At 45.0% G+C, this 21,975-nt stretch overlaps 1 protein-coding gene across 3 annotated transcripts in view; it reads left to right on the forward strand.

Moving 5' to 3' along the window:
- The window catches only part of foxj3 (forkhead box J3), a 79,937-nt gene that overhangs the window by 51,380 nt on the left and 6,582 nt on the right, over positions 1-21,975 (forward strand). For all 3 annotated transcript variants that reach the window (XM_047332494.1, XM_047332493.1, XM_035630576.2), the window contains 7 exons: positions 7,195-7,269; positions 10,194-10,277; positions 11,584-11,685; positions 15,312-15,440; positions 17,279-17,447; positions 20,326-20,799; positions 21,442-21,543. In XM_047332494.1, coding sequence (XP_047188450.1) covers positions 7,195-7,269; positions 10,194-10,277; positions 11,584-11,685; positions 15,312-15,440; positions 17,279-17,447; positions 20,326-20,799; positions 21,442-21,543 — 1,135 coding nt within the window. The remainder of the gene's footprint in view (positions 1-7,194; positions 7,270-10,193; positions 10,278-11,583; positions 11,686-15,311; positions 15,441-17,278; positions 17,448-20,325; positions 20,800-21,441; positions 21,544-21,975) is intronic.

The raw sequence follows: 21,975 nt of genomic DNA on the forward strand, positions 1-21,975 counted from the left end.
TACAGTAAATATGTCCAATCGGAGGAATATTTGTCCACTCTGGGTAAATGGCCCCCTTTTGCCCAAAACTCGCTTGCCGACTCTGGGGCGGGGTACCAGGGGCCCCCGGGGCCCCCGGGGGCCAAAAGTCCAATTAGCCCAGAACTCACTTGCCAACATCGGGGGGGAGAGGCCTGAGGGGGGCCCGGGAGTACCAGGGGCCCCCGGGGGCCAAAAGTCCAATTAGCCCAGAACTCACTTGCCGACATCGGGGGGAGAGGCCTGAGGGGGGCCCGGGAGTACCAGGGGCCCCCGGGGGCCAAAAGTCCAATTAGCCCAGGACTCACTTGCCGACATCGGGGGGAGAGGCCTGAGGGGGGCCCGGGAGTACCAGGGGCCCCCGGGGGCCAAAAGTCCAATTATCCCAGAACTCACTTGCCGACACCGGGGGCTTTGGCACAAGGGGCCCCCGGGGTAGGTTGCACTTCCACCGAGTGGACATGTTCCCCCCACTGAGGAGGACTGTGCTGGCCGGGTGGAAGAGACCACCTTGCCTTTGTCCAGTTGGAATACCCTGACCTCAGCTCTAAGGTATTTTGAAGTGTACGTACACTTCGCCGCCTATTTTTAGGACCCCCGGGGAGCCGGGCAAGGGGGGGTTGGGGACGTCCACTCCGCGACATGGGCCGCTTCTTGCCACTGGACGGTTTCCGGAGCCCGCTTCCCTAGGGTGGGGAAGAGAAATCGTCGCGTCCCGACCGGCCGTCGCGAGACCCGGCGGACGCGTGGAGAGCGGCTGCCGGCGCGTCCCCGACGGCAAGAGTGCGAGGGCCCGATCATCGCTGCTCGCAGCTTTAATTTTATTTTATTTTTATGCATTCACTGCTCTCACTTCTCCTGATAACGGGTTCTTTTTGAGTCCACACGTGTAATCGCTTATCAAGCTAATTTCTTTCTTGCATGTATTGCCCTTATTATATGAGCCTGCCAGTGAAAAATGGGTTTAATTTAACCAAATGCTCACTGTTCGGGTAGGGGGGGGGGGGGGCATACAATTTCCCCATAGTGTCATCTCCTTCTGCAGAAGTAGCTGTTGAGTTTTAATTACTATAATACCTCAACGTGCTACAGAAGATGACCTGTGTCTCGATGGCAAAGGTTACCGATAATTTTGATGTTCCGCCTTTTCCATTTTCTTTTGTCTTGGCTTTGTGGACATAGACATAGAGCCCTCTGAGCGTGCAGTAACAGGTTATTATACTAATGACAGATTTCACCTTGGCATGTATTTTTTTTCTGCGGCAGGCAAGCAAACTGTTCATGTTTTATTAAAGCTACATACGAGTGGGTAAAGATCAGAGACTAAGGGGTTTAAAACCTAGCATGCCAACACATTACGACTGGATGCCAAGGGAGGCAGATCAAATGCCTTTGAAGATTGTTGGGAGGAAGAAAAAAAAAGTCAAGTTGAAAATCGTTATAGTTGCCTTCGTTGGTATTTGAGTGTGGGCTTTGGGTCTCTTGGTAGTTTTGCTAGATGCGAGCGAGTGTTGGGCGGCGCTTGTTGGCAGATTTCTCGAGTCTGACAGCATGGTGTCGGTGAGGGAAGTGTCACTGTAGTCAGAAAGGCTTGAGTAGTGCTAGAGAATAGAATAAATATGCCTTTAATACGTGCTTTATGTAATTATGTTTTTCTCACCGATACCCAGGAAAACCTACTTGACAGTCGCTCTTGGAGCAATCGAAGCAAGATAGTTACTTGATTTTTGGTGAGCTCGTAGTGATTGTGTGTGTTGAAACAGCAGGTGACAGTGATTTTATACTGAAAGAGAACCACACAGCATCTGGCACTGCTTTGTTCTCACTCCACAGGTTTTCATCCAGTGAGTCAGTAGAGCCTCGTTCCTACGGCTCGTAGGGTCACAGCTCTTCTCACAGCTAACAGGATCAAATCATCTGATGATTGCACCTGGACCAACTTACCTTTCTCTACCTGTGTGTGTATTTGTCCGATGTTTTTTTTTTGGTGCCTTGCTGAACGAATACTGTGGCATCCCACATGCCTTCCCACACCCACTACAAATAGACAGCGAAGGTGCTACATTCCGTGGCCTTGGTGCACATCCCCGAGGCTGAGGAGTTTGTTCTGTGTTGGTGGGCATGTCACCGGGTCCATATGAAATAACAAAGGCCTAAAAATATAGTTGTTTGTGTGTGTGCGTGTGCGACTATCTACTGATTCACTTCCCGTTTCCTTTATCGTGTGCTTGCTTTGAGGACTCTGATCTTACCGTTCTTTACTGTCAGTGGCCAGCTTGTGTCCTGTCTTTCCATCTTCCACTTGTTTGGCCTTGACAGAAAAATGTAACTGTCAGTCAGACAGATGTAGTGATATTCTGATTCACAGTCCTCGAGTGAAAATTAATGAACATTTTTTACCATTGACCTGAAAATAATTTTTGGATAAGCATTTGTTTATGTAAATATCAGAAAGGAGTCAGAAGTCATACCCATTACAAATCTCAGAAATTGAAGGTATTTAAAATGATTGGATGTTTTTTTGTCTTAAATTCAAAGATATTAATTTAGGAAACTAAAAAAGCATCTGACAAAAAAAAAAGGAATCAGATTTTTTAAACAGAATTACAGTAAATTGCACTGTATCCCATTCCCTACTGTCTGCTGTGACATTGGCAGCTCGGTAATATTTCTGGTCCACTGTGGTGTAAACACTGTACCTGTTAATTAACACAGCTCCAGTGTCTTTCTGTCGCTCTTGAATTCTTCAAATAACTGGAATAATACTTCTTGCTTCTCTTTGTTAGTTGTGTGAAACATTGGAGTGCCGGTTTGTTAATGCCCCCGCACAGTTAATTCGTTCTTTTTTTCTTTTTTTTTAAGAATTGTAGCCGCACATTAAGTTGCAGAAAGACTGTGTAAATGTGGGAGGTCCAGGAACCTATGACGACACTACTGTATTCAAGTGCGACCACAGTGTGACTCGCTGGTGTTTCATCCCTATGTCACAACTGGTATGTGTGCATACGGTGTGCCCGTCCCAGCATGCCGCGTTCACTCCCTTGGGTCCCGGACCATGTGTACAGGGTGCCTCCTCCTCCCCAGCTGTGAGGAGCCGGGCTCTGACATGTCCTGTCCCTTTAGCTCACTCTAAATGTTTGACACGCCGAGCGCAGAGGTCAGCCTGACCTACTTTCCCCTGGCGGCCCTTCTGCTGAGCTGCAGCGCTCCTCAGCAGGCAGCGAGGGCGGAGCTGCTTACGCCTCCACTGCTGTCCTGGTGTGTTAAATCACCGCCATTTGTTAGGAGACACGTGTGTGTGAGTGTGTGTGTGTGTGTGTGTGTGTGTGTGTGTGTGTGTGTGTGTGTGTGTGTGTGTGTGTGTGTGTGTGTGTGTGTGTGTGTGTGTGTGTGTGTGTGTGTGTGTGTGTGTGTGTGTGTGTGTGTGTGTGTGTGTGTGTGTGTGTGTGTGTGTGTGTGTGTGTGTGTGTGTGTGTCATCCCACAGACACACTCACTCAGGCTTGTGCTGAGTTTGGATATGAAGTGCTCTGTGGGGGTTGCAGGTAGATGCTGGGCAGCACTTGGGCAGGACCCCTGCAGTGAGCTCTGTCTGACTCACTTTGTGTACCACTGTTCACACCTTCTGACCTCCTCCACCTACTACACTTTCCTCTGTAGGTCTGCCGCCTATAGTAAACCCTTACACCACCTTATAGCCTACTGTCATACATAGTAGGCTATAAGGTGGTATGTATATACTCTACGTAGATGGAGAAATGGACAGAGAGATAAGGTGTGCGTGTGTGTGTGTGTGTGTGTGTGTGTGTGTGTGTGTGAGAATGTCTCTCCTCATGCAAATGTGTATGTAATATGTGTATGATCTATCAAATACAGCAGCTGTCGTTATTCTCTTCCCCCCTGCTGCTGTTGTAATATTTCAACAGCCCCCTTTTCATCTCCGTGTCTAAAGCGGTGGAAAGAGTTTATCTAACACAATATCACAGGCACAGGCCCTGTCAGAAGCAGGGGAGAGCAGGCAGAGCAGAGTTCATTAAAAAGTAATCTTCTAATGTAGTGGCAGGCATTGGCTGCTTTGCTGTATCAATGATTTAGGCCCAGCAGAAGGTCTTTAATGGATGGAGCCACCTCTCTGTGCGAGTTCAGCTGCTTCTGTCCGCCTGGCATCAAGTGGCACACACACTCAGGCACGCGCACACACACACACACACACACACACACACACACACACACACATACACAGAGGCTGTGGAGGAAAAGGGGGTTTAAGTACTTTAGTGTGTATGCCCATTGTACAGATTGCATCACACACTCTCCCACTCAGTCACCTCCCCTGCTGGACATGTTTCCGAGCTTTAAAGTGACACAGGCTGGCTAAATTGAGAGCCTTGTATCTGTTTGTCACCATCCACTATGTATGATGACACCCTGCGTTCACACTGTTTTATTCATCCAAACTAATGTTAAACTGTTGTGAGACCAGGGACGAGGCCTGTACACATGGTGCTGTCGCAGAGGAGCCAGTGAATCGGTGTGAGCAGCATCTCGAGTCCTGTTTATCTGTCCTCAGTGTCAGGCTCAGTCAGTAAGACCAGCACTGTCATGGCCACCAGATCTCTGTTACTCAGTCCGTCACGCAGTGTTGACATACATGTGTCGAGCCTTTGTGACTGATTTTACCGTTGAGTTTTTTCTGTGTCGTGAGTTCTGATCTCAATATGAGTCTGTATCTGGCTGCTTCCATGTGTAGTTTGATACATCCAATAGTGGGACAAACATTAAGTATTGTTTGAACATTTTCCATTAGTGTATCCTGGTGTGTAACAGCCATAACATTTTGTAAACCTGTGAAAACATTTGAAGTATGACAGACTAGAACTAAAACAATAGGTAAATTAATTGATAAGCAGTTTGCTAAAGTAAAATAATAGACATGAGTTCCGATTATGAACCTTTTCAGTTATTTGTGAGGCTGGAGGTTCCAGCCTCACAAGTGAAGATTCTCTTCTTCTGTGTTTTCTACGATTTAAATTGAATGTTTGGCTCATGAGCGGTTTGTCAGATAAGAAATTTTAAGACTTTGGCTGCTAGACCTTCCTCTTGACACTTAAGCTTTATCGGCTAGAAAAATAACCCACAGATGAATTGATGTTGAAAATAATTGTGAGTCAGAGACTACTTTTTTTTTTATGTGAGAATCTTCTGTTTTAACAGTTTAGAGTCAGTTTTATTTTGAGGCTTGAATGTCTTATGTGCAGGCGTAGGACAATATAACTTCATATAACTAATGAGAATCTGTGTCTGTCATCACCCTGTCAGTTGTATTTTGTGCTGTTGTCTTTGTACAGAATCAGTTTCCTCAGTTGAGGCATTTGAGTATAAAGCGTTCTGCCTTGTGGTGTTGACTCTTAAAATGTTGTATATTCACTAAGAAGAAAAGCAGCTATGGTTCACTTGAATATGGGTCAATTCTATTGGACATTCATGTCTCGACATTCATGGCGAGACAAAGACTGTCAAAATATCCTGCAGTATGAATTCTAGATCTTCCAGTTCAGTTTTACAGCTTCAGGAAAAGGCAATATATTGTGTTACAGGAGAAAATTTCTTCAGCCATATTTTGATGAAACGCTGACTGGAATGTGTTGAACAGACAGGGGTACAGCAGAGTAGTGGATTATGATTATTGTGCATCAAGATATTTCATTTGACTATTTATTTTTTCCCCCTGACCTGTAAAGCTTTTGACATTACATTCATTTGTGCAGATGCTTTCGTCCAAAGCAGCTTAGAATAAATACATTCAGCCAAGATTGAGATGTCATCGGAAAGTTCTACTTTCTAAAACAAACAACTAAAAGCATATTCAGTGCTTCAGTACAAGTGCTTAGCAAAAAAAAGTTTTATCTTTTTTTAGTGCTAGAATCAGATGTCAAGATTTAGTCCTAAAAGTTTGTGTTATAAACAAAAGATGGAAGAATAATAGTTTCATTTTGTAAGACCAAACTTCACACCTTTTTTTTTTTTTACTTAAACTTAAGTTTGACTAAATATTCCCTTATGGCACAAGTGCAGGATTATTTTGAGTATTTTTCGTTGGAGAACAGTGTAAGAGGATTGCACTGGCATTTCAGAGTGATTTAACCAGCAAGATTGACGGCATCACAATGAGGCTGTCATATTCATGTGGTATAATTGCATATAGTGTTGAACAAGCAGTCTCTCTCTCGCTCTCGCTCTATCGCTCTCTCCCCTTATCTCCTGCATCCGTGAAACTCATGAGAGAATCCTACAGCTCTTTAGTGTGGCCATCTGTCAATACCACTCCATAAAGTGAAGTGGAGAACCGTGTGCATATATATTGGCCCTTGTGAGCCCTCGGCTGGCCCGTCTCCAGCTGGTTCTGAGGGCTCCGCCGTGGCTGGTTAGCCCGGGCCGAGAGCAATCGCCCTCCAGCCCACCTCTGTTCCCAGTCAGGCAGCTGGATGCACCTCCCTCTTCACCGCCGTCGAGTAGCTTGTAACACTGTAATGAGTTAACTTTCAGAATGATCTACATAATTTATTTCCTGCCCCCACAGGACCCCACTGAGGCATTAATTAATATCAGGCCCTGGTATCAGCAACCATCCCAGTGTGGGATTCCTCCTGGCTTCTATTTTTGGCACCGGCGGCATTCGATATGTTGTGCAACCAGAATGCAGTTTGTTGGACATTGATGAAAGATATTGCTTCCTGACGGCTTTGTACACAGATTTGAGCCCCTGTAAAGTGAAATCCGAACTGGACACAGTTTGTAGGGCAGATCTCCTGCCGCTGAAACAAGCTGACCTCCATCACAGGAGCTGTGATTAAACCTAAATGATACATGCCACCAAGTTATGTGCTCGTATTGCTCCTGGAAGTGATATTCTCCATACTCATATACTACAGACGTGTTTGTGTAAGCTGATTTTTGATATGTGTTCACTCACCTTACCACCTTTTTCTCTCTTTCTCTTTCTCTCTCTCTCTCTCTCTGTGTGTGTGTGTGTGTGTGTGTGTGTGTGTGTGTGTGTGTGTGTGTGTGTGTGTGTGTGTGTGTGTGTGTGTGTGTGTGTGTGTGTGTGTGTGTGTGTGTGTGTGTGTGTGTGTGTGTGTGTGTGTGTGTGTGTGTGTGTGTGTGTGTTTTCCCACAGAATTCAATACGGCACAATCTGTCTTTGAACAAGTGTTTTCTCAAAGTGCCTCGCTCCAAAGATGACCCAGGAAAGGTGAGACTTTCTAACATTAATTTAACTTTGAACACTGAAATTATAAACAAAACACAAGTCGGAGAACATGTTGAGTTTTGTCGAAGAAACCACTGCCAGCGAAGTTCAGTGTTACAAAAACTTTTTCTTGTGTATCACGATATCTCCAGTTGAAAAATGTTAACCTTTGAATGGCTGCCAGGACTCTGACAGTCTGGAAATGCATGGCATGCTTGTAATCTATTATGAACCTCCCTCCCCCACAGAATTGCATTTCAAATGTAAGGATAGACTAGTTTTTGGATCAGCTCAGACGGAAGATGTGGGTGAGGAGAGCGAAGTCAGACAGCTAGAGATCTGGCTGTAACAGCCATTTCCAGAATCTTGGCATCCCTGAAGTATTTACTCAAGGTGCTGAACCAACTAAGTGAAAAGAAACTGACCTCATTTGCTCTCTGCTCAGCTCTCCCATATCCCATTTTTCTTTTTTTGTGCAAGAATGTATAGTCTACATGTTAATTTGACATTTGAATCTCAGCAGGACCACCTGCAGTATCTTCTTTTTCCAGCCTGATTTATTTCACAATCTCTTGCGACATCCACCTGATAAGTAGCGTACCCCGATCCACTGGGTAGTTCATGAAGAAGGAGCCTATGGGCCTATATTTAGTATGGTGTGTGTGTGCTTAGGTCTAACCATATGTAGCCTAACCCAGATTCCATCCCAGCACTGTCAGAGCATACATATGCTTAGGGAACTGCACAAATAATTACACACACACGTGCATGCACACCGACACATGCATGAGGAGCTACGCCTAGCTGTGTAGAGGATGGGGACTGAATGCTAATTTCATGTTTTGCTGTAATCCTCTGATATTGACACTCCTGGGAGCTGCTCCACTAAATACAAAATAATCTATTGCTGTATGGATCCCATTCCAAATGCATGGCCAACATGCTCGCATCCTTAATGTTTAATTTGGAATTTTCCTCACTCCCTTCCCCCCCGAAGACAACTTCAAAGAAGCGCTAGCCGCTCTTGATATGTTGCATCAATATTGTAATGTGGAAGGAATATGAGAACTGCTGGTTGGACGAGATAGGAGAGTCATGTCGCTCTCTGTCTGTCTCTCACTCTGAGATGGTGTAAGAGATGACAGCTGGTATTGTACATACACACACACCGTATACCTCGGAGGTAAACACGCAGCCTGTGAAGGCTACCGTTAATAATCTGTATTTTAATTGCTCTCATATCTCGGCCTGAAGTTGCCAGAATATTCTCAGTCCTCTTTGTGGTTGTCCCTTCTACATTTACACACAAAAGAGGAACTATATGACATAAATTATGTTGATGTATGAAAATGAGCTGCGTCATATATGGGAAGAGAACAGGAAGAGTGCATCTGTTATCAGGGTCTTTTTTCTTTTATCTTTTAAATGCCTGTGTTTTATATCTGCATAAAAATATCGTGGCTTTGCTTCTGTTGTTGCCCCAGACTCCGCGGACACACTTCATTTGCCATTGCTACAGTATATTGCAGCATATTTGTGAATAATTTAATGACTCTTTATATGTTTTCCTTTTTTTCCTGCGAACTCTCTGGGGGTGGGTGAAAGGGAAATGCAGAAACTCCCCTCCCATGAGGTTCAACTTAAAGTGTTCTTCCCCCACTAATTATGAAAAAAACACCATGCAGCCTGGCTTTGTCTCTGTGACTTTTAATTTTGAAACATCTGCTTCTTCACCCCTGCATTTCACCCTCGAATCTTAACAAAGAGACAGATCATGTGTGTAGAGACGCGTCTCACCTTTGCATATCGTTGTTAAGTTGAAGCCCTTTGAACAGAACATGGGAAGTGTAATTAGTTTTCCGCTGTAGCCTACATCAATATGAGTTGTTTCTTCATCTATGGTTGATTGTGCTGTGAATTATTCTTCCCCCTGAGGAAAATGTTAATTGACCCCAAAGCTACGCACATATTAAAACTTATAATTTTAACCCCCTGACAAATATAGGCCAACTACGGCTTTTCATTTTAACAACTGCAGCAGTGGTGTACAGTATGTGAGCTGTGAAAATAATGGATTTGCCGGCTTTAACAAGACCAGGCTACTGTGTATGCAGCAGTTATTATATAGGTACTCAAGAAGTAGCTTGTTCTATCGCCTCTGTTGTTGTTCAGAGACTTTCTTATGGAAATATCAATTATTCTCTTTGCTAAGGAAGTAATCTTAAAGGTCCTGATCTCACTTCCTCTTGACAATTGAGATTTTATCGAGGGTCATATGAAATATTAAAAATAAATTCACAACTTGAAGGGCCTTAGGGTAAAAAATCTCATTTTTAACAACTGTAAGCTGCATTCCTGTTGGCTTTGAGGAGGAAGACCATTGAAAAATAAATTAAATGGGGCCGAGTGCAAAGATAAATAATGCAACCTGGTTGTGGAATTGCTAGCTGCAGCCCCAGAGCCTGCCCCGACTGTTCTCTCCTTGATTATCCTTGCTCAGACCTCAGGAAAAAGCTACACGGCAGGGCTAGCACTGCCTTGATTCCCGGGCTGAGTCTGTGCTCATCCTTGGCAACAGCTCTCTGCCTCAGTACCCGAGGCTGAGGAAGTACAGCTTCGGGAAAGGCTTAGCATTTCACCACCAGGAGCTACCATCACCAGCCTCTCATTGAGGAGCAGCCTCAGAGGAGGAAGAGCCAAGCTCTTCTTACAAACAAAGCAAACCCACACACCTCACAAACTCACAGCTATCAGCTTAAATAAAGGTCTTGGCTGACAGACTATCAGAGCTAATGAGCCCTCATAATTTTTAATAATGTTTTGAATGTCATGCCAGGGAGGAAATGTCTCGGTACATCCCGTGGATGTCACGTGAGAAGGTAATCTGTTGTATTTTATCAGCTCACGGGTCTTCCCTCTGTTTGCAGGGCTCTTACTGGGCCATCGACACCAACCCAAAGGAGGATGCCTTGCCCACGCGGCCAAAGAAGAGGCCGCGTTCTGGAGAGCGAGTGAGTCTGACAGAAAGAGAAATTCCTCAAATTCCCTTAAAAAACATATACTGTTCCCCTGCTAATGTTTCTGCCTCCCTCTCTACTAGGATCCTTATTTTTCTGTGACTCTTGCTCTCTACTTCAGCCTCGGTTTTCTTTTCCTCTTGCCCTCGTTTCTTTGCCACTTTCTCCCACTCTCTCTCTCTACCACATGCAGTCACACACAAACACACACGCACACACACACACAGACTCAGTAGGAGTTCATATCCAGACTTTATGTAACTGCCTGTCCATGCTGCTTCGCTAGCCTGTCATGAAGTGGGCTCCTTATTAATAAACTATGCCCCAGGCAACCATTACATACATTACATTCTGCGCTCACTTTTTAAAAAAAAAAAAAAAACATCAATTAATGCAGAGTTGTGTGCACTGGCTACTCTGAGCGGTAGCTTTTGTCTTTAATTGTGGATGGGTTTTGTCCGGCGTTACGTCCGTCTGGACCGACATTATTGAGCTGCTAAAATTGACCTGGCCCTGGGGCTTCCCGACTTAGTGGACACTTGTCTCCATTGTGCTCACAATGATGAGGACCAATGGCTACAAGGAAGGGAAGGGAGGTTATTTCTTTTTTAAAGCTTCTCTTTGCTAGTATGAGATTCTATATACAAGAAATATAAGGGCACAGAAAAGGTGCATACAATCTGCCAACAGTTTCCAGTAAAGCTCTCCTGACACATTTCTGTTCATCTGAGCGTGACACAAAAGAACGCACCGAGTGAAGAGTGCGTTTTCTGTGGGACACATGCGCCGCGCTCGCCCTTCCCCCTCCAGACACCGTCTGCCTGCAGGGCATTCCATTATGAGTCGCAGACACTGAAATTGGGAGTTTGTGAAATCTCATTTATGTTTATCATGAATTAAAAAATGGTATTGTTGGCAGCCAATCCTCTTACAGTAAGCAGTTTTGGGAGACAGGCATGGCAGAGTTATCTCAACCGACAGTGAGCCTGTGCAGACGAGGGCAGGCGCGTGTGTTGTTGTATGAGGTGAGGGTGGGGATGGAGCCTGACTCCATCTCCTCAGAAAGCACAGTTCAAATGTGACCTAAATAAAGGTGTTGCTCTGTCATATGACAATAGTTCTGGTTTAGTTTTTTTGTATTTTGCTGATGGATATGTTTCTGGTCTAAGCAGAAGATTTGTCACAAACATAATAAAGATCTACAACCTGCTGTGGGATCGTGTGTATGTGATAATTTGATAATGTTAATGTTAAATACTATATTTTTTTTTGTCTGCCTCTGCTCCCCCAACCCCCACAGGCTTCCACGCCGTACAGCCTGGAGTCGGAGTCTTTGGGGATGGATTGTATGATCTCTGGAAGTGCCTCTCCAACGCTGGCAATCAACACTGTGACTAACAAGGTACTAGAGCCAGCCATCCAGCCTCCAGCTTCAACACACACCTGGCTACACGGCTGCACCCTGACCCCACCCACTTCTCTAACCACCTACAGCACTATTCCCCACAGAGAGAGGAGCACTCTAGTGGAGGGGAGATTCATGCACACACAATAACACGCTCCTGTTCCCAAAGCTTTTCTGCAATGCAACCCACACTGAAATACACAACGAAACTGCACTGCAGCACCTTTTTTCCCCCCTCCACCACAACAGGCAGCAACCTCTTGTTATCTTCAGCACCGAAATATGATGCTCACACTGATACTTGGCGCTTTGCAACCCGATAGACCTCATACAATCTGGTGTACAATTGTAATATGAGTCGCCACATGCTGCATGGGATGACTGTATTCACACCTTTAGTGGAGGTTTACGCCCAGAGTCTTGTTCCTCTTTTGGTGACCACACTACAGGTGACCATCACCGCTGCTGCCTCTGTCTGGTCTCTGTATTTTTTTTCTTTTATTTTTTTTCTAATATCTGTAAAAGCTTAGAAACCCTTGCACAACACAGAGCAAAGCTCTGGGACTGCTAGCTGTTAGCTCTGAGTGTGCCTCTCACTCTGAAATTTAAATAGGCTTTTTAACCTTAAGCTCTCATCCTCTGGGCCCGGCGGGGGCATCTCTCAGGAGTACTTTTTAAAAGCCTACAAGCGTCGCTTATTCATTTGCTGCGAGCATTACAAAAAAGGTTTAATGTGAACAGGGGTGTTCGTAGGAAAGCTGAGTCGGTGTGTGCGGTGTGTGTTAGAGAGAGGCAGGGCCTCAAAAGTCTGAGCATATGTAGTTGTGTGTTTTAACTTGTGTGTACATGAATGTAGAGAATGCACATCAGCTTGTTTTGATGACTGTGACGCTGACAGCTAGGGGCTGTTTCTACGGAGAACGTGCAGTTTCTCAAGTTTCTGTAGCTGACAGATTCGTTGGGCCTGAGTTTGGAGAAAGATTAACCCTTTTCCTCTCTGGTTGCAACAAGCAAGCACGTGCCACCACGGCACCAGTCTTCGCCAGCAGTGAGTCCATAACAAGACCCTGATGTAAATACCTCCTGTCAAATAACTCATAGGGAAACGGCGTAGAATACAGCTAGTGTGTGATTTCATGAGCTGATGAAAGGAAATTTTGATGTTTCTCCTTTTGTTCACTCGGTTGTGATAAAAAATAAAACTGTCACGGTGTTAAAGTGAACAAAAGACGAGGTGGAATAGCAGCAGATCTCCTCGGAGAGAGCTTGTTTCTCACTGTCTTACACTGTAAACACAGGGCTGGCCACGCCTCTTTCGGTGCAGTGTGCCAAGCCACAGGAATTCCCTCTCTCTATTTTTCTCTCTCTCCCTTTCTATTCCAGTCTCTATCCCTCATTCCCGCCTTCTCATATAGACCAATGGGAGACGCTGCTCAGACGACTACTGAACCAGCAAGAATCTCTTTTCTCTCTCTCTCTCTCTCTCTCTCTCTCTCTCTCTCTCTCTCTCTCTCTCTCTCTCTCTCTCTCTCTCTCTCCTGTCGGACATTCCTCACAAGATTGTTCGTCGCCTCTCTTTCTCGTGCCGTTCTCACAGACCTATAAAGGTTGTGTTCTGAGGCGACCCTAAACATTGGTGTGAATGGGATGAAACTCCGACACTGGAGTGTGATGATGAAGGGGAAAGGGGGATTGTTGGAAGTCTGTTTGGACTTTTCTCCCTCTCCTTCATATCCCTCGGTTCTCTCTGTCTGTCCAGGTCGTTTTGCCGACACTGTCGGAGACACCTGGGCCAATCTTGCTTTGATTTCGTAATCCATGTCTCATGCTCCAGATTAGGCCCCCATGTAAAAGACACCTCTGGCTTTTTATTTAATTCACTGCTAAGAATAGAACTGACTCTCTCTCCTGCTAGTTAACAACACTGTACATAGTATTTACTGTGGAAGTGCCCCTGCCTGTACGAGCATGCTCGTCTTTGTCTGTGTGTTTACAATTGTCTGTGTGTGTCATTGTGTCATGATCGTGCGCGCTTCCACGTGTGTGGGTGAGATGCAACCGATTGTTCTCCTGTGACAATGCGTGCTTGAGTGGGCATCTTAACTCGGGGGACTCTGGGGTCTGTGTAAACCGCAGAGCAGTAAGGTTCATCACACGTTATGGGTGAGTAGAGTAAAAATAGAATGCGGTGAGAGACTTAAGGCTAAAAGGCTGTTTTATGACTTCATTACACATAACATTTATATTTCTGCAGTGCACTGTTTTTGATTAGCATTGTAAGGCTGATTTTGTAGACGTGCTTAAGCCTTCAGTCTTAGCTGCTCATTGAGTTCCCCTTCACGCTAATGAACACTGGAGCCAAGCGCACACTGAGTGGAGGAAGGCTAGAGTTGCCTAATGAGCTTCTCTTACTGCCCCCCTATCCTCCTCTCCTCTCCCTCAGCTTCACCCCTCTTCCTTTAACAGCATTGGCTGGAGTCAGCATTTGCGCTCTCCGTTTTAAATTGTGGTATTTCTTTCTCGTTCTAGCAGTGCAGGAGCCAAGCTCCATATTAAAAGCTTAATATGATCGGACGCTCTGTTTCTGCATGTGTGCGTCCTGGATTCGAACCAGCATGTTAGTTAGCCGTCCAATCAGTCAAAGAAGAGCTGCCTGAGTTTCCTTGCCTCCTCGTGGCCCCTGCTAGCTCACTGCTGCTCAACAGTAACACAAGAGGCTTCACTCCGCTGCTGCTGCTGCCGAGAGACAGGGTGCTGGGGAGGGTCGGGGCAATCTGCCTGCCTGAAGCTTGCTTCCACTGCTGCCTCATTGTACTGAGCACAGAGCCCACTCTGTTCTGCTCACAGTGATGAGCAGGAGACACCATGCTGCACTCAGTCACACACCCCAAAACACACACACACCAGTCTCATAAAGCCAGGCCCTCTTCCGCTGCAGCTCCATCAGTGCATTACAGCCATTCCTTTCTCACAATTCAAAACTCAGTACAAGGGCTATTCTCTCCGGGTGTCATTATATTCATTATCAGGATTGTTTCTTTTTGGTATTGTCTTAATTGTCTGATGGCACACTTTATTTCGGAAGGGTGGGAGGGCTAAACCCTGTTAGACGATGATTAAGATTGTCGTCCTGAAGTGCCTCGGCTAGTTTCGCCGCTATATTGAAAGGTCAGCGTCTCGGCCACGCTGACATCCTTTGTAGGCTGTCCCAAACGGATTTGCGCTCGGTGAGCAGATGTGGCCGACATCGCCAGTAGTGTGACCTTTAGTGATGGGAATGTCTCAGCTGTCTCCAGACCCCTTTACACGTTCAGCTGGAACTCCTTAGTGAGTGTGGTGGGTGTTCAGCAGCACCCTATGTCTCCCACACACACTGACAAGAAAGTGAAAAGAAAGTGCCCTGTTATTATGATTTGACACACACACACACACATGCTGAGGCTTTACATTTCCATACTTGATTACATCTCATTATAAATTACAACATTAGTTTTCATACCCATTATCTCAGAGGAACGCAGACATGCTTTACAACCGGCAAGAGTGGAGAGGACGCTGGTGACAGTAATGTGTGTGTTTGTGTCTATGGGATGGAAAAGCTCATGCACGTGTATGTGTTTCAGGTGGCGTTGTACAACACAGACCAGGAAGGGAGCGACAGTCCAAGAAGCAGCCTTAACAACAGCCTGTCTGATCAGAGTCTGGCGTCTGTTAATCTCAACAGTGTGGGCAGTGTGCACAGCTACACACCGGTAAGACCGAGGGCCACTCAACACATGAACAATACTGTGCATCATTTTGAGATCCACTTGAGAGATCCTGCTTCTTCTGTGTAATGTAAATGTATAATTGAATATCATCTGCAGAACGACGGAAGCAGATACCTTTTAAGAATTATTTAATATCTGCCCAGGAGGAAGCAGGTACAATGCCGACAGCATCAGGCCCAGGACAGAACCTTGGGGAATACCACAAAACCGAGATTAATTTGATGAGGCATGATTATGAACTGTAACTGAGAACAGAACCGATCACAATTATACACTGGTACAAAGGTGCCAGAGCAGCATCCTGGTTGTCAAATACATGTGGTCGCCTGCCGTTCATCAACGGGAGCTCATAACTGTGTCTTACTTGGATTTATCTACAATAGGATATTTATATTAATGTGCTGTAAGTGATTTTTTTTTTCCAAACACCAAGTTTAAGGCCAAATGATAAATTCTATTATTCATCCACATTTTTCGAGCTGCGGGGGAGCCATGGCCACTAATTGAATGAAAAGGAAACACTGCCAGACTTACAAAGTGTACTGTATCACATATTTCATTCGATCAGGAAAAAGCCCCAGGAGGCTTCCTTCAGAGGAGCCAGCGGTAGACAGCGATAGACCGAGGTTCAGGTTGGACATGCACTCGAGTGCAACATCAGGAAGGGAGTTAAGGGAAACAGAGGAAAATGTGCACGTTCCTGGAAGCCAGACAAAGAGAAGCGCTTCCTCTGATGTCCTCCCACCAGAGATGCCCCATCTTTGGTGTGGTCCTCCTGCATCCTCGAGTGCTCCCCGCTCCAGGCACTGGGCATCGATCGGCTCAGCCTGATAGATGTGCGCTCTCTCTCTCTTTCTCTCTCTCTCTCTCTCTCTCACAGCCAAAGCAGCAGCTGGCAGTAAACACTCTGGCTTTATTATCACCTTTTCACTCTTACCCGAGCCAGACTGTGAACCATGCGCTTCAGCAGCTTGTCCAAATCTTGGAAGATGAAGATGTTATGATAAAAAATTTGGACCTGGCCTCTCTCTTAATGATAGCCCACAGTGGACACAGGTCGGGGGCCTGCTTTGTTTTGCATTGCTGCCCTCGCTGTGATGAAGCTCGTAGACAAACTCATTTCTGTGGCGAACACGGCGTGCCGTCTCACACCCAGTAGCAGTACATAACATTGACTGCCCACACAAATACGTGGATAAAATGGCTGCTTATGCGTACAAGGCATTGCTATTGATTTTGATTTAAATACATTTTGCTTGGCCACCTGAGTATTGGCTTTGTGTCCATTCAGGTTGCTCTCTTAATGTTGTGCGAGCCAAGGCGGTAAGCGATGACCTAGATTGTGGCAGTGTGTGTGTAATTGTTCTTTACATGTTGTGTGACTGACACCTCTTCAGACAGAAACAAACATTGTTATTGTTGCTCCCCAGAAGAATTGGACCGTTCTCATGTTTGATTATTGTGTGTTGTTGCAATGTATGTTCACATCAACCACCACTTGCATTAAATATTCTGGAGGTTTTCTGTTTTCTGTTTCTGCTCTTCCATGACCAGATAAGCACAGCGAGTATATTTGAAAAGTATGTATAATATTGATGTGTATGTTTGAACTTCATAGTTTTCCTCGTAGCATTGTATTTCCTGTAGTCTGTGGCACGGCTGTAGCCAGTGCCTTTTTTTCTTCTTCTTCTTTTTTTTCTTTCTCTCCCCCCCCCCCAAAAAATCCTTAACAAATTAAACATAAACATTGTGTTCTTGCCCTGTGTATTGCTCCCTTTTGTAAACCTTGAGCTTTCTTTATCTCTTCTTCATCTCTCCAGGTGACCACTCACCCAGAGCCTGTGTCCCAGTCTATGAACCTCCAGCAGCCGCCACAGTACAACATGCCTGACAGGGACAAGCAGCTCCTGTTCTCTGAATTTGAAGATCTCAGTGCCTCCTTCCGCAGCCTTTACAAGTCTGTTTTTGAGCAGTCCTTCAGCCAACAAGGTGAGTGGCCTCGCTGGAGCATCAAGTGGGAACCTATTAGGGAGCCTAAGCTTCACTTACCAAGAACAGGATGATTCTCAGAATGATTTTCCTAATGTGGGTTTGTTCTTAACAGCTGGGGCTATAGAGGGTCTTTAGCCACTAATTAGGTTAACCGAAAAGTGAGTAGATATTCAACGTGCTGACTCGTCTATAGGACAAATCTACATGGAATATTTTCATGGTCTTTTGCCAGAGCAGGGCTTGACTTTGTATTCAAAAAGCGGAGTCTGAAGCCTTCTACGTCCAAGTATGTCATTTTAAACCTGCTGTGAGAGTGTCTCCACGTGTCTGAATCAGACGTGGGTAACTTTTTTCCAATCAAGAGATAATTCAGTTTTCATGACATCATCTTTCATAATGATTTATTGAATACATTATGTTGGTGTCTTGTTTCATATTGTCTTTTTATGTAGTGTACTCTTATTTTATTGATGGAAGGCACTTAGTGATTTTATATCTGTGAAACTTTATCTACGTAATATATCACGTGCGTGCGTGTGCGTGCGTGCGTGCGCGTGCGCGTGTGTGTGGCGCGTCCTGACAGGCATGCTGCCGCAAGGGACAATCCCGAAAGACATATTATTCTACTATTTTATGCATTATTCTTTTAATCTATTAAAAACAAATCCTCAATGTCATGATTTTATTGAATTTATCAATTGTCTACGGGCTGGACCAGAATTTATTCTGTGCCGTATATGACCAGAGAGACCACTTATGGTTGGATTTCACTTCCCTGCTCTATATGCAATTAAACACGAACATCATTTCTGTTTGCAAAGACCAAAAGTTTGATGCACTCCGTGATACACGGTACCTCTTTGGGCTTTTTCGAAACTTTCAGTCGTCATGGGCAAAGACAAAAGACGGAGCTTAATGTGGTCCTTTAATGTGGCCTGGGACACATTCACTTACACACTGCTAAAAGAATGTGGCCACATGCGGCCCAGACCACCTCCGCATGTGGACCGAGCAGTAGGATCTGGATGCGTCCTCTAAACATTTTGGGGGCACTCACACCTTCTACACAGAGCTGTGCGCGTTTGATCAGATCACCCGAGATGCATGTTGATGAACAGGCTGGAGAGTTCATGTCTTAAATATTTCATTAATGTAAAGAGATGTTTCTGCATTAGTTTAATGGTTAATTCATCCTCCTTGCTTTATTTCTTCTGTATGTTGTTATGTTCTAGATGTTTTCTCCTGTTGGCTGCGATTCATCAGAGGAGTGAAAGAGGTTACAGAACCTCCGTAAGTCCTCCGTAAATCTTTTGGCTTTGAGGTTCATTTGTCATAATGATAGGGATCCTTTATGATATACTGCATAGTGGTGGATACAGCACAAGCTTTCCAAAAGCCTGTGAATCCCTGTAGAACAAAATGCGTTTTTTTCCCCTTGTAATCTGATTGACTGATAAACAAAGAGCACTTGACAAGCGGGTTATGAGCAAAGTAGACTGAGCTTTCTGTGTATAACCTACTTTCACAAATCAAATGCATTTCATGCTAATGTTTTCAAAGAGTTCCTCTCCTCTAATCTATCATCTATGTTTCATTAGTTGAAAGTTGTTACCTTGTTTTTTTACGTGCATAAAAGTGAAATCTCCCAGTCAGACGAGCTCTGGCAATTAAAAAGCGTAAATAATCGAGCTAGAGGATTTCACACTCTGCCGCCGTAGACAGTGAGCTAATTCATTGGCTTTGATAATAGGTAATGAGCTCGCATTATTATTCTGGTGTTGCGTTAATTGCTTTCTGTATTTCCCCGGTTGGACAATGGGCTTTCTGTGCCGATAAGAGATGCACCTTTGTCACCCCTGCAGCGAGTGTTACGTGCCGATTGTGGAGGTGCGCGGCTGGAGTCAGCTCTAAAAGCACTCCAGTGAAATAGGTTTACTGTGCCAGAGCTGTGAAGGACAGAGCCTCTTAAGACCACTCCCCGCCACTCAGATGATTGCAGTTAGTTGTGCAGATGTTCACTCTCCAGTCATGTCTGTTAAAGAGCCGCGCGGCAGCAGCCACACCGTGAATTTGTCAAAGACGATCTCGAGCCACGCAGTTGGAGTGGAGGGGAGACGGCAGCTCGCGGACCTCAGAGACACAACTGGTGCTGTGTCATTCCCTGATACAACAAAATGGCAGCTGGTCTGTCTCAAGTGTAGAACTACTTAAACACAGGAGGCCCACATTCCATCATTGTAAGATGTTGAGATACATGACCTTAAGTGAGTGTTTTTACATTTGAAGACCCCAGCTCTCTTTGTGTTGTGTTCAAGTGCGTTACACTAAATCACCTGAATCTCAAACTGTGTGACTGGCATTTGTATTGGAATGTGTCTCTTTTCAGTATCGGGCTGCAACTAAACATATTTTCATTATCAATTAGTTTGTTAATTATTGAATTCAGAGATTCTCCGAGCCAAGGGGGACGTCCGCAAAACAGTCTTGCACACATTCAATTTACGATGAAAGGAAATGGAGAAAGCAGCAGCTGAGAATGTGTCTGCACATTTGCTTGATGAACAATGGTCAAAGAAAATTAAGCAACTATTTTGATGATTGATCAGTTATTAAAACCATTTTTCGAGCAAAAGGTACCCAGTCATTACTTTGTTGACTATTTGCTGACTTTCTCTGTTTTTATCACTGTAAATTATTACGAGTTACACATCATTATTTTGAGGGTTTTGGTTATTAGACAAAAGATTTTAAAAGATTTCACCTCTGCGAGTCATTATTATAGTAATCGTTAATTGCAGCCCTCATCAGTTTTGTAATTGACTACTCGTCTCCGCTCTCCTACAGCTTTGTCTTTGTGTGTTTTTTTTCCCCCCAGGTCTCATGGGCATACCGACAGATTCTTCCCAGCAGACCCACACCTCCTGCTCCTATCAACACTCCCCCAGTGGCACCATCAGCACACAGAACAGCCTGTCAAACAACCAACCCAACAACCACCCCAACAGCCACTCTGCCAACAGTGGCCAGGTGCCCCTGTCCCATCCTGCGCAGGCCCACTCTGGCCACGTCTCGCCCCACGCACCTCACCTCCCGCAGCACGGCGGCCCCCACAACCAACACAGCCAACACGCTCAGCACAGCCAACACAGTCAGCACCAACAGCACTCTCAGCACGCCGTGCACGCCCAGCACGGGCAGCACCCATCGCAGCATCCGTCCCACGGTCAGCACCCACAGCAGCATACGACACACCCCTCCCAACACACGCAGCACAGCCAGCACCCTCCGCAGCATCAGAGCCTTTCCCACCAGCCACATCCTACCCAGCAACAGATGGCCTGCAACACAGGTGAGACCGTCTGTCCGTCTGTCCGTCTGTCCGTCTGTCCGTCTGTCCGTCTGTCTGTCTGTCTGTCCGTCAGTCTGTCAGTCACCGTATTGTTTTCTCCTCTTTTTTTTTTCAATCGCACAGACACAATAACAACAAAGACTGTCAGTCTTTATTATCAGCCCCAAAAGCTTTGAGAATTTTTTTTAGGTACGAAACATTAAATCATCAACTGATTGATTATCTTTGCTGTTGCGAGAACAAAGCAATGCTGCATCTACTGACTCTGACGGCCTATACAGAGTCGACTGACTCCTCCTAGTGGCCACAACTAGGTACTGTCCTGGTGAAAAGCCTGGTGAACCGTTTCGTTTGGCGTTACCCTCCAACTCATTTGGCACTAAAAGATTTCCCCACAGCTTATGAAATAAAATGAAAATGCGTCATCATCTGGTCTTATTACTGCTCAAGCACAAGGAAATAACAATCACAAAAGCAATTATTGTGTAGTTTTCCATAAATAATGTCGTTAGGATTAAAATCTGTATTTGTCCCAGAAGTGAACTTGATGTTGGAACCAAAATCATCTGTGCACTTCACATCTCATATCTTTTGTGTGTGTGTGCATTTGTGCACGTGTGTGCGTGTGTGTGTGTTTTGCAGGTTTACTGTCTGACTGGTACCCAAATCTGGATGCACTGAAAGAAAGCTGCCGTATTGCTAGCAGCTATAACTGGGCTGATGTCGACCTTTCACCTTTCCAAGGTGCGGCTTGGACACTACATGTATAGATCTCAGTGCATTTGTAAATATTAAACAAACAGTAATGAAATGCATTTGATTTATATGTTGGAGATGATAATGATATATAAGATTACAGTTGCCTGTTAGATTTACCTCACATCCTCAGAAGAAACACACATGTAAAGCCAGGACCAGATAGCACAGCGCTGCCCCAGCATTTGATTGAGGGCTAGTGTTGACACTGTGGAGTTGATTATGAGTTTAATTAAACTGAGCTCTTCAATTAAATAGCACTGCCTTCAAGTTTAATTACCAAAACACAGAGCTCAGCAGGTCAGTTTATCCAATTACAGTCTAGGATTGCAAGGTAGGATGTTTTTTTTTTAATATCACCCACTGAAGGTTACTGATATAATGAATATATATTGCAACTAAGTTCTTTTCTTCACGTTA

This window comes from Scophthalmus maximus, chromosome 6 (genome assembly GCF_022379125.1).
Source record: "Scophthalmus maximus strain ysfricsl-2021 chromosome 6, ASM2237912v1, whole genome shotgun sequence".
NCBI classification, from domain to species: Eukaryota; Metazoa; Chordata; class Actinopteri; order Pleuronectiformes; family Scophthalmidae; genus Scophthalmus; species Scophthalmus maximus.